This window comes from Stegostoma tigrinum, chromosome 7, assembly GCF_030684315.1.
Source record: "Stegostoma tigrinum isolate sSteTig4 chromosome 7, sSteTig4.hap1, whole genome shotgun sequence".
Taxonomy (NCBI): Eukaryota; Metazoa; Chordata; class Chondrichthyes; order Orectolobiformes; family Stegostomatidae; genus Stegostoma; species Stegostoma tigrinum.
This window is the reverse complement of record NC_081360.1, coordinates 20,027,503-20,040,693: the sequence shown is the minus strand read 5'-3', so window position 1 is coordinate 20,040,693 and position 13,191 is coordinate 20,027,503. Positions and strand designations below refer to the sequence as shown.

At 41.4% G+C, this 13,191-nt stretch overlaps 1 protein-coding gene across 4 annotated transcripts in view; it reads left to right on the top strand.

Annotated features, from left to right (window-relative positions):
• LOC125453846 (ras-associated and pleckstrin homology domains-containing protein 1) overlaps positions 1-13,191 on the top strand; it is a 199,186-nt gene that overhangs the window by 121,388 nt on the left and 64,607 nt on the right. For 2 of the 4 annotated variants that reach the window (XM_048533876.2, XM_048533875.2), the window contains exon 5: positions 6,232-6,309. The exons of the other annotated variants lie outside the window; for them this stretch is intronic. In XM_048533876.2, coding sequence (XP_048389833.1) covers positions 6,232-6,309 — 78 coding nt within the window. The remainder of the gene's footprint in view (positions 1-6,231; positions 6,310-13,191) is intronic. 4 annotated transcript variants of the gene reach the window in all.

The following is a 13,191-nucleotide window of genomic DNA, read 5'->3' as shown; positions in this document are numbered from 1 at the left end:
GCCTCAATCCTTGACCTTGACCAACAGGTATGAGATTCTTGCTCCCTGTACGGATGAGGAAAAGGATGAGCCAGCTGACCGTGACACCGTGGTGCAGAAGGCCATTCAAGAGGGGGGAGCAAAAAGACAGGTAGTTGTTATAGGGGATTCTATTATTAGGGGGACAGATAGTATCCTATGCAAGCTGGATCAGGAGTCCCACCTGGTGTGTTGCCTGCCCGGTGCCAGGGTGCAGGACATCTCCGACCGGGTTGAAAGGATATTGGAGCGGGAGGGGGAGGATCCAGTTGTTGTGGTCCATGTTGGGACTAACAACATAGGCAAAGCTAGGGTAGAGGACCTGTTCAGGGATTATGAAGCACTAGGAAAGAACTTGAAGTACAGGTCCTCAAGGGTCATAATCTCCGGATTACTGCCTGAGCCACATGCTAATTAGCATAGGGAAAAGAAAGTTAGGGAAGTAAACACGTGGCTAAGGGATTGGTGTGGGAAAGAGGGATTCCATTTCATGGGGCATTGGCATCAGTTTTGGAACCAGGGGGATCTGTACCGTTGGAATGGTCCCCACCTGAACCGATCTGGAACCAGTGTTCTAGCGAAAAGGATAAATAGGGTGGTCAGTAGGACTTTAAACTTCTGAGCCGGGGGGAAGGGAAAGTGAAAGAGACGGAGTATGGAGTTAAATGGAAAGATAAGCAACAGGATAGCATGTGTATAGGTGAGTTTAAGCTCGAGGCAGACTAGGAATACAACGAAAAGGAAGGATAGCTTAAGACATCATAGGATTTCCAATCTCTCTAATAATGATAAGAAAGTTAGCATTAAGGCACTTTATCTAAATGCTCGTAGTATTCGCAACAAAGTGGATGAATTAACAGCACAAATCCTCTTAAATGATTATGATGTGGTAGGCATCAAAGAGACATGGTTGCAGGGAGTTCAGGACTGGCAGTTAAACATCCAAGGATTCACAGCATATCGAAAAGACGGGGAGTGGCAGAGGGGGTGGGATTGCCGCCTTAGTTAAGAATGAAATTAAATCTGCGGCACTGAATGACATAGGGTCAGAGGATGTGGAGTCTGTGTGGGTAGAGTTGAGGAACCACAAAGGCAAAAAACTATAATGGAAGTTATGTACAGACCTCCTAACAGTGATCAGGACCAGGGGCGCAAGATGCACCGAGAAGTAGATAGGGCATGTCAGAAAGGCAAGGTCACGGTGATCATGGGGGACTTAAATATGCAGGTAGACTGGGTGAATAATGTTGCTGGTGGATCCAAACAAAGGGAATTCATGGAATGTTTGCAGGATGGCTTTTTGGAACAGCTTGTGATGGAGCCCACAAGGGAGCAGGCTATTCTGGACCTAGTGCTATGTCATGAGCCAGACTTTATAAAAGACCTTAAAGTAAGGGAACACTTAGGAGGCAGCGATCATAATATGGTAGAGTTCAGTCTGCGGTTTGAAAGAGAGAAGGCAAAATCGGATGTAATGGTGTTACAGTTAAATAAAGGTAATTACAGGGGCATGAGAGAGGAATTGACAAATCGACTGGAAGCAGAGCCTAGCGGGGAAGACAGTAGAGCAATAATGGCAGGAGTTTCTGGGTGTAATTGAGGACACAGTACAGAGGTTCATCCCAAAGAAAAGGAAGATTATCCGGAGTGGGATTAAACAGCCATGGCTCACAAAGGAAGTCAGGAAATATATCAAAGTAAAAGAGACAGCCTTTCAAGTGGCCCAGAGCACTGGGAAATCAGAAGTTTGGGAAGGCTACAAAAACAAACAGAGGATAACAAAGAGAGCAATAAGGAAGGAGAGGATCAAATATGAAGGTAGGCTAGCTAGTAATATTAGAAATGATAGTAAAAGTTTCTTTAAATACATACGAAACAAACGAGAGGCAAAAGTAGATATTGGGCCCCTCCAAACTGATGCTGGAAGGCTAGTGATGGGAGATAAGGAAATAGCTGAAGAACTTAATAAGCACTTTGCGTCAGTCTTCACAGTGGAAGACGAGTAGTATGCCAACAATTAGGGAGGGTCGGGGACAGAGTTGAGTATGGTAAGCATTACAAAAGAGAAAGTGCTAGAAAAGCTAAAAGGTCTAAAAATTGATAAATCTCCTGGCCCTGATGGACTACATCCTAGAGTTCTGAGGGAGGTGGCTGAGGAAATAGCGGAGGCTTTGGGTGTGATCTTTCAAAAGTCACTGGAGTCCGGGAAAGTCCCAGATGATTGGAAAATTGCTGTTGTAACCTCCTTGTTTAAGAGAGGATCAAGGCAAAAGATGGGAAATTATAGGCCAATTAGCTTAACCTCGGTAGTTGATAAAATTCTTGAACCCATTGTCAAGGATGAGATTTCTAAATTTCTGGAAGTGCAGGGTCAGATTAGAACAAGTCAGCATGGATTTAGTAAGGAGAGGTCAGGCCTGACAAACCTGTTAGAATTCTTTGAAGAGGTAACAAGTATGTTAGACCAGGGAAACCCAGTAGATGTTATCCATCTAGACTTCCAAAAGGCCTTTGATACGGTGCCTCATGGGAGGCTGCTGAGCAAGGTGAGGACCCATAGTGTTCGAGGTGAGCTACTGGCTTGGATTGAGGATTGGCTGTCTGACAGAAGGCAGAGAGTGGGATAAAAGGCTCTTTTTCGGAATGGCAACCGGTGATGAGTGGTGTCCCGCAGGGTTCAGTGTTGGGGCCACAGCTGTTCACCTTGTACATTAATGATCTGGATGAAGGGACAGGGGCATTCTGGCTAAGTTTGCTGATGATACGAAGATAGGTGGACAGGCAGGTAATACTGAGGAGGTGGGGAAGCTGCAAAAAGAAATAGACACTTTGGGAGAGTGGTCCAGGAAATGGCTGATGAAAATCAATGTGAGTAAATGCGAGGTTTTGCACTTGGGGAGATAAAAGAATACAGGCATGGACTATTTTCTAAATGGTGGGAGAATTTGTAAAGCAGAAGTACAAAGGGATCTGGGAGTGTTGGTCCAGGATTCTCTAAAGGCTAACTTGCAGGTAGAGTCCGTGATTAAGAAAGCAAATGTAATGTTGTCGTTTATCTCAGGAGGGTTGGAGTATAAAAGCAGTGATGTGCTTCTGAGACTTTATAAAGCTCCAGTTAGGCCTGATTTAGAATACTGTGTCCAATTTTGGGCCCCACACCTCAGGAAGGACATACTAGCCCTAGAGCGTGTCCGGCGGAGATTCTCACAGATGATCCCTGGAATGGTAGTTTTAACATATGACGAACGAGTTTTGAGAAGATTTGTAGCTCAGGTTGAGGTTCTGGATGTGAGTTTGCTCACTGAACTGGAAGGTTAGTTTTCAGACGTTTCGTCACCATTCTAGGTAACATCATCAGTGAGCCTCCGACGAAGCGCTGGTGTTATGTCCCGCTTTCTGTTTATCTGGTTAGGTTTCTTTGGGTTGGTGATGTCAGTTCCTGTTCTTTTACTCAGGGGATGGTAGATTGATTTGGAGCCAATGTGTTTGTTGATGGAGTTCTAGTTGGAATGCCATGCTTCTAGGAACTCTCGTGCGTGTCTCGGTTTGGCTTGTCCTAGGATGGATGTGTTGTCCCAATCAAAGTGGTGTCCTTCCTCATCTGTGTGTAAGGATACGAGTGATAGTGGGTCATGTCGTTTTGTGGCTAGTTGATGTTCATGTATTCTGGTGGCTAGCTTTCAGCCAGTTTGTCCAATGTAGTGTTTGTCACAGTTCTTGCAAGGTATTTTGTAGATGACGTTTGTTTTGTTTGTTGTCTGTAAGTTCATTAAGGGTCTGTAAGGGTCTTTTAAGTTCATTAGCTGCTGTTTTAGTGTGTTGGTGGGTTTGTGGGCTACCCTGATGCCAAGAGGTTCAAGTAGTCTGGCAGTCATTTCGGAAATGTCTTTGATGTCGGGGAGAGTGGTTATGGTTTCTGAGCCCGTTTTGTCTGTTTGTTTGGGTTTATTGCTGAAACACTAAAACAGCAGCTAATGAACTTAAAAGACCCTATACAGACAACAAACAAAACAAACGTCATCTACAAAATACCTTGCAAGAACTGTGACAAACACTACATTGGACAAACTGGCTGAAAGCTAGCCACCAGAATACATGAACATCAACTAGCCACAAAACGACATGACCCACTATCACTCGTATCCTTACGCACAGATGAGGAAGGACACCACTTTGATTGGGACAACACATCCATCCTAGGACAAGCCAAACCGAGACACGCACGAGAGTTCCTAGAAGCATGGCATTCCAACCAGAACTCCATCAACAAACACATTGGCTCCAAATCAATCTACCATCCCCTGAGTAAAAGAACAGGAACTGACATCACCAACACAGGAAATGACATCACCAACCCAAAGAAACCTAACCAGATAAATAGAAAGCGGGACATAACACCAGCGCTTCGTCGGAGGCTCACTGATGATGTTACCTAGAATGGTGACGAAACGTCTGAAAACTAACCTTCCAGCTCAGTGAGCAAACTCACATCCAGTATGATGAAAGGCTAACGATCCTGGGATTGTATTCATTAGAGTTTAGAAGGTTGAGTAGATATCTAATAGAAACTTACAAGATAATGTATGGCTTAGAAGGGGTGAACGCTAGGATGTTGTTTCCGTTAGGTGGGGAGACTAGGACTGGTGGGCACAGCCTTAGTATTAGGGCGGGTAAATTTAAAACTGAAATGAGACGACCTTTCTTCAGCCGGAGAGTGGTGGGCTTGTGGAATTCATTGCCATGGAGCGCAGTGGAGACCGGGACGTTAAATGTCTTCAAGGCAGAGATTGATAAATTCTTGATCTCACAAGGAATCAAGAGCTACGGGGAGAGTGCAGGGAAGTGGAGTTGAAATGCCCATCAGCCATGATTTAAATGGTGGAGTGGACTTGATGGGATGAATGGCCTTACTTACACTCCTATGTCTTATGGTCTTAAAACTAAGTAGGAATCCACAAGCAGCTAAGAAGAAAAGCTAATAAGGAAATTGATGTATATATTGCTTTGATCAGCTTTTCCGTTCTTTTAAACAGAAAGCTTTTGTAAACATCACCAGCTTATTTTCAAATTCTAAAATCCACTTATTCTTCTCCCCTACCCGTTTTCTCTCAGAAGGTATAACTTGCTTTCTTTGCTATAGTGTTCTGTTTTGATTTTGTATATTGGCTTGGTCATCCCTCTGAACTTTCATCCCCCTCTTTTAATCTCATTCCCTTGCTGTCTGTTGTGTAATTAGATACAGATATACTGACTTTTCTGGTTTATATAGAAGAGGGAACTTTTTCTTTTGCTAATCTTAATTACACATCATCTATTTTAATGATGATCTTCTTGCTTGGTATTTGTTTGTCAATCTATCCTAATGTTTCAATGTCAAGGTAACTAATGATCACTGAAATTGACCTGAGAAACCATGGCGTGATATCATCTTTTTGGCTAATGTTGCTTTAAAAACATAAACACAAACACAAGTAAAATATGACTATTGCAGATTGTTTGTTTGTTTTTTTTTGAAAGGAATAAAGAATGCTATTGCCTTTTATCTCAAAGGAATACTGCGGGAAATGAGCACTCGGTTACCGTGTTTAACTTAGCAGATGGCCAGCACTTAATCATAAGTTCAAATATGATTTGAGCTCATTTGGCGGATACTGTCCGATGCTTATTCAAGTCGAACAATTCCTGTGTTCACTCGATGTTCTGGGGAAGCAATCTGCATAGGCACAGACACTGGAGTAGTGGTCACCACAAACGTTTGGGATCCAAGATCCAAAATTACGACAGGCATTCTGACGTATGAATGGGTCACTGTAGTTTGATCAGATGACTAATATATTAAACTCTGGAAGCATTAAAGTTTTGTGTTAGAATGCTGTTTTACACAGAATGAATTAGTCTAAAATGAAGCAATTGCACTTTAATGTTCTGCCATCTGGACCTTCTGGATGTATGATGTAAAATCTATCTGAAAAAGAACTCCGGGTAAGTTTCCCAATACAGTTTAAAAATATGGAATAGCATGACCTGTGGTTCTTAATTTTCCCATACAAATGCATGCTGGTGGAAAGAGCATCTGACAAGTACAGTAACCATCCTTTTCCCCTGTATCTTTAGTGTAAAGAGTCTTTTATTTTAATTTGTTCCCTTCTGCATGATTTTAAATGGGATTCCTTCCCTCCTTTTTTGTATTCCTCTTCCATTGCACCTCCACAGCATGCTTCCTCAAGTCGTCACAGTAAACAGGTCAGACGCCATCTTGACTTTGTGGAGGAAGACTTGGAGCTGAGGACTGTAAGTCACTATCACAGTGCATGTTTGTGCATGATTGCATGTATTCACTTTCTTCCATGCTCTTCCTTGCTTGCATGTTTTTGATTTTACATTGCCTTGTACTTCTGTAATTTGCTTTTTCTGCATTTTATCTTTCTTATCAAGTTGTCAATCTCATTAATTAAATCAAAAAAAATCAGTAGTTAGGCTCAACATTTCGATCTGCACCTGAAGAGAAGTTTTGAAACTTTGGTATAAAAGTGCTTCCTTGGAGACTTTTTTAAAGTGACTGGATTGTTCAGACGTTTGAGTGTAGGAGTTGGGACATTATGTTGAGATTGTACTGATGTTAGTGAGGCTTCTTCTGGAGTATTGTGTGCAATTCTGATCACCCTGTTACAAGAACAATATTATTAAGCTAGAGAGTGTTCCGAAGAGATTTATCAGGATGTTGCCGGGTATGGGGGATTTGAGTTATAAGGAGACATTGGATAGGCTGAGACGTTTTTCACTGAAGCGTAGGAGGTTGAGAGGTGACCTTGGAGGTTTATAAAATAATGAGGATATAGATAAGGTGAATGGTGGGTGTCTTTTCCCTAGGTTAGGGGATTTCAGACTAGGGGGCATTTTTTAAAGTGAGAACAGAAAGATTTAAAAAGGACATGGGAGCAATTTTTTTGCACAGTCATTCATATGTGGAATGAACTTCGAGAGGAAGTGGTGGATGCAGATACAGTTACACCATTTAAAAGAGATTTTGATAAGGGCATGAATAAGAAATGCTTGACGGGATATGGACCAAGTGCAGGCAGGTGGGATTATGTTTGGAATGGATTGGTTGAACTAAAGGTTCTGTTTCTGTGCTGTATGACTCTTATGACTTATGATTGTCTTTTGAGATGGATGATTAAACAAAAATGTAATAAGCTGTTTCATTGATGGCAGTACTTTGTCTCCATAGCCAGACAGGCCTCTTTGTTTTACTGGTAGAGGCATTTGCTGATATTTGCTGTTGAAAATGCTTCAGTTATGAAAATAGGAAAATGTATGGTGCTCATGAAATCAGTGCCTTCCTTTTGTTGAAAAAATTCACTCACTCGTAATTTTACAATTTGGTTGGAGCTAGATTTGTCTAAAGCAATCCCTGACAAGCAGCTATTAACAGAGTACTATAAATGCCTATGTAAGGGTAGATGTGTATTAGTGTTTGAGCAAGAACTAAATATAGCTTTCAAAGATGCTTAAGGAAGCAATTTCTTGTAATAAATAGCAGTGCTGTTAGCAATTCCCCTTAATTCCCAATTTCACCTGACAGCAGCAACTTTGTGCTAGTTGTAAATCTGGCTGTGTTGTGAAATGCTCAGCCCATATCCCATTAAAATTTATAGTCCACCTACTGTCAATTTGTGAGGTGAAGTGAATTGCTGATCAGAGATCGGCCCTTATTTAAATGCCTCAAATTATTACTGTAGTAGTAATTACCAATAAAGCCAAATGTCCTTTTATTTGCAGGCTTTGCTCTGTCTCCCTTCCTTCTCCCCCCTCTCGTGGGCACTTGAACAATTATTCTTCACATAACTTAAATTTTTATTACTAGTAGATTATACGGATGTCATGGAAATGTTGCTGTTAACTCATGCAAGGTCCAACGAGTGCTTGCTTTCTCTGGCAGCTTACTGAAGTGGCTGTTTTTCATGGATTGGGATGAAGGCCAGTTAGTTCAGTTGACTACATGGCTAGTGCGTGGTTATGAATAATGTCAGTAGAACAGATCTAATTCCTGTTCTGTTTGAGATAGACGCCTGATCTGTCTCCTTGTTCTGCCCCTGAAAGTAATCAATGACAAATCTCCACTGACACAAACTGCTGAGAAAATAGCTCAGGATAAAGCATCAGTTGACAATGACCCAGCGAATTGCCTCCAAACACAGTACAAGTGAATGAATGAATGAACAACTGGGTGCAACCAGGGTACTCAATCTATCAAGTATGTCACAGCATCATCCTGAATTTGCACATTTCTTCAGCAATACATGGTGATTAGAAGCAAACATAGATTTCTAGATACTAATGCCATTAGGATATATGGAATCAGAGTCATACAGCATTGAAACAGTCCTTTCTGTCCAACTATTGCATGCTGACCATGTTCCCAAACTAAACTGGTCTCACTTGCCTGCATTTGGCCCATGTCCCTCTAAATCTTTCCTATTCATGTACTTACACAAATGTCTTTTAAATATCCAAATGACTTTTATATGTTGTAACTGTTCCTACATCCATCAGTTCCTCTGGCAGTTCCTTCCACACACGGACCACTCCGTTTTTAAAAAAAAATTGCCCTTCATCTCCTGTTTAAAAGTTTCTTCTCTCACCTTAAAAATATGCTCCTTAATTTTGAACTCTCGCACCCCGGGAAAAACACAGTTGCTTTTCATGTTATTTATACCCCTCATTATTTTCGGAACATCTATAAAGTCACTTCTCAACCTCCTATGTTCCAGTGGAAGAAGTCCCAGCCTATCCAGCCTGTTTTTATAACTCAACCCTATGTTCCCAGCAACATCCTGGTAAACCTTTTTCAACTGTCTCCAATTTAACAATATCCTTCCTATGGCAGGGTGACCAAAAACTGCACGCAGTACTCCAGAAGAAGTCTCACCAACATCCTGTACAACCTCATCATGACATGCCAGCTCCGATACTGAAAGGTCTGAGTAATGGAGGCAAGCATGCTAAATGCCTTTTTAACCACCCTGTCTACCTGTGATGCAAATTTCAAAGAATTATATACTTGAATAGCTAGCTCTGTCTGTTCTACAACACTTGCCAGGGCCCTACAATTAATTGTGTAAATCTTGCCCTTGTTTATTTTACCAAAATGCAATACCTCACATTTATCCAAATTAAACTCAATCCGCCACTCGTCAGCCCAACGACCCAATTGATCAAGGTCTCTCTTGTAATCTTGGGGAACCTTCTTCACTGTTGACTATGCCACCAATTTTGTGTCATCTGCAAGTTTTACTAACCATGCCTTCTATGTGTGTGAGTGGTATCTGTCAGTTTCGAGAGATCATAGATCTGCTCCTGAAGAGTTTTGATTCAGCTGCTGGTGATAGCGCAGCATCTGTTGTGGCTGTACAGGCCCACATGGGAGTGACAGTCTCGGTTGCAGTGACTGCATTTGAAGACACTCTCTCCTCCAGTGTTGCAGTCTTTCCGTCGAGTGCACTTTTCCTCAGCGGCAAGCCTCAGTTTCTCTACTCGCTCTAGCCCTCTGCGTAGTTCCCGTCTCCAGCATGAGCAATCGTTTGCAATGTCTTCCCATCTCTCAACGTCCAGGTCCATTGGCTTCATGTCCTTTTTGCAGTCTTTGAAACGAAGATGAGGTCGTCCTCGTGCTCTCTTGCTGATATGCCTTTTATATTCTCATCCAAATTGTTTACATAAATCACAAACAATAGCTCACTCAGTACCAATCCTGTGGAACACTGCTGGTCACAGGCCCCCACTTTGAAAAGCAACCCTCCACCACCAACCTCTGTCTCTTGCCATCAAGTCAATTTCGTATTCAGTTGGTAAGGTCACCCTGCGTCCTATTTGGTCCACTTTACTAATTAGTCTATCAAGCAGAACCTTGTCAAATGCTTTGTTAAAGTCCATGTAAACAATGTCTGCCGCTCTGCCCTTGTCAGTCTTTTTGGTTACTTCCTCAAAAAACTCAATCAAGTTTGTGAATCACAGTTTCCCCTGCACAAAACCATGCTGACTATCCCTGATCAGTCCTCATCTCTCCAAATGCATGTAAATCCTGTCTTTCAGAATCACCTGCAACAACTTACTCAACACCATGTCAGGCTCACAGCTTGTAGTTTCTAGGTTTCTCCTTATAACCTTTCTTAAATAAAGGCACAAATTAGCCACTGTCCTGTCCTCTGGCACCTTACCCATGATTAGAGATGCTACAAATGTATCTGGCCAGAGCCCTATCCCAGGATACACTTGATCAGGTCCCAGAGATTTATTCACCTTAATGTTTTTTAAGAACTGCAGCATTTCCTCTTCTGTGATGTGAGCTGTTTTCTAAACATTAATATTTATTTTCCCCAGTTCACTAGCCTTCATTTCTTTCACCACAGTAAAAACTGATATGAAATATTCATTTAGCATCTCTCCCATCACCAGAGGTTTAGCACATTGATGACCTCATTGACCTTTAAGGGGCGCTATTCTCTCTGTAGTTGTTCTTTTGCTTGTAATGTACTTGAAGAATCTCTTTGAATTGTCCTTAACCTTATCTGCCAAGGCTGTCTTATTATCCCTGCTTTGTTCTCCTTATTTCGCTCTTAAGAATGCCCTTACAATCTTTGTATTCTTCAAGAGATTGATTCCAGTTGTCCATATCTAAAATATGATTTTTTATTCTTGACTAGAACTTAAATGTCTTTATTCAATCATAGTACCCCACTCTTACCAGCCTTACCTTTTTACTCTAACAGGAGCATAATGCCTCTGAACTCTCTCACTTTTGAAAGCCCCCCGTCAGTCATCTCTTTGCTTTGAAACAGTCTATGCCAATCAACTTTTGAAAGTACTTGTCTTATAACATTAAAATTTGCCTTACTTTAATTAAGAACATTAGCTTTTATGAAAGACTTATCCTTTTTCATAACTATTTCAAAACTAATAGAAATATGATTTCTAGTCCTGAAGTTTTTCTCAACTATCACTTCAGTCACTTGCCCACTGCCGTATTTCCCAAGAGGAAGTCCAGTTTTGCTCCTTCTCTAATAAGTTAATTCCATAGTAATAAAGAACATTTTTTTGAACACATTTAACAAACTCTTCATCACCCAAGCCTTTAATACTATGACAGTCCAGGTCAATGTTTGGAAAAGTAAAATCTACTATTACAACCCTATTATTCTTAAATATGTCTGTCACCTCTTTACATATTTGCTCCTCAATTTCTCTGACTATTGGGGAAGCTATAGTACAGTTCTATCAAGATCATCATCCCTTTTTTATTTTTAATTTCTACCAATATAGTTTGACTGGATGATCCCTCGGAAATATCCTCTCTAGTTACAGTAATGTTATCCTTAATCAAAAAGCCCACTCCCCATCTCACCTCCCTCTCTATCCTTCAGATATGAGGATAATATGGGAAGATAATGTTGACGTAGATAATTAGTCATAATCTAGAATAACAGAAAAGACTCAAGGGATCAAATAACCTGTGGTAATCCCAGGTTCAGCAAGTAACTGCTCTCCTGTTTAATTAATTTGGTGGAATTCTTTGAGGGCATTACTTGCATGGTGGACAATGGGGAACCTGTGGATGTGGTGTATCTGGATTTCCAGAAGGCATTTGACAAGGTGCCACACCAAAGTCTGCTACACAAGATAAAGTTGCATGGTATTACAAGTAATGTATTGGCATGCATAGAGGATTCGTTGACCAGTAGAAAGCAAGGAGTGGGAGTAAATGGGTGTTTTTCTGGTTGGCGGTCAGTGGCTAGTGGTGTGCTTCAGGGATCAGTGTTGGGACCGCAATTGTTTACAATTTACATAGATGATTTGGAGTTGGGCCCTAAGTGTGGTATGTCAAAATTTGCAATAAAGTGAGTGAGTGGTAGAGCAAAGTGTGAAGAAGACACAAAGTCTGCAGAGGGATATAGATAGTCTAAGTGAGTGGGAAAAGGCCTGGCAGATGGAGTACAATGTTGATAAGTGTGAGGTCATCCATTTTGGTAGGAATAACAGCAAAATAGAGTATGTTTTAAATGGTAAAAAATTGCAGCATGCTGCTGTGCCGACAGACTTGGATGTCCTTGTGTATGAATCGCTGAAGGTGGGATTGCAGGTGCAGCAGGTAATTAAAAAGACAAATGGAATTTTGTCTGCCATTGCTAGAGGGATGGAGTTTAAAAACAGGGAGGCAATGCTGCAGCTGTATAGGGTCCTGGTGAGGCCACTCCTGGAGTACTGTGTGCAGTTTTGGTCTCCTTACTTGAGAAGAGATATACTAGCAATGGAGGGGGTGTAAAGGAGATTCTCTCGGTTGATTCTGGAGTTTAGAGCGTTGGATTATGAGGAGAGACTGAGTAGACTGGGATTATACTCATTGGAATTCAGAAGAATGAGGGGAGATCTTCTAGAAACATAAGATTATGAAGGGAGTAGATAAGGTGGAGGCAGGGAGGTTGTTTCCGCTAGCAGGTGAAACTAGGATTAGAGGGCATTGCCTCAAAATAAAGGAAAGCAGATGTAGGACTGATGTTGGGAGGAACTTCGTCACCCAAAGAGCTGTGAATCTGTGGAATTCCCTACCCAGTGAAGCGGTTGAAGCTACCTTGCTGAATGTTTAAAGCATGGCGAGATAAATTTTTGAACAGTTAAAAAAAAAATTAAGGGTTATGGTGAGTGGGGCGGGTAAGTGGAGCCTCGTCTCAAAAAGATCAGCCATGATCTTATTAAATGGCAGGACAGACTCGAGGGGCCAGATGCCGCCCTCCTGCTCCTAGCTGTTATGTTCTTATTTTGCTGTGTGATAGATATTGGAGTTTAACACATCATTTAAAAGATTTCTTTGGACAGTTTAGGTTTTAGTCAGATGACAAAACTGGATGAATCAAGAAAGGATCATTTCTTATGATCCTTATCTCAAAGATGCCATGCTTCCTCTTTGCTCCTGCTTTGCTGAGTGGTTTTGTGGCAAAATAAGTGTTATAAACCTGACACACTTATACTGATAGTTTAAAATGGCAGAAGTCATTTGGCCTCAGTTGGTAGAGAATAGCACTTGCTACAAAGAATGATCTTCTCTCCCATATGAAACTGATGCCTTCTGCCATCGATTTTTGAATAAAGTTAATTTTAATGAGAGAAAACAGTTCT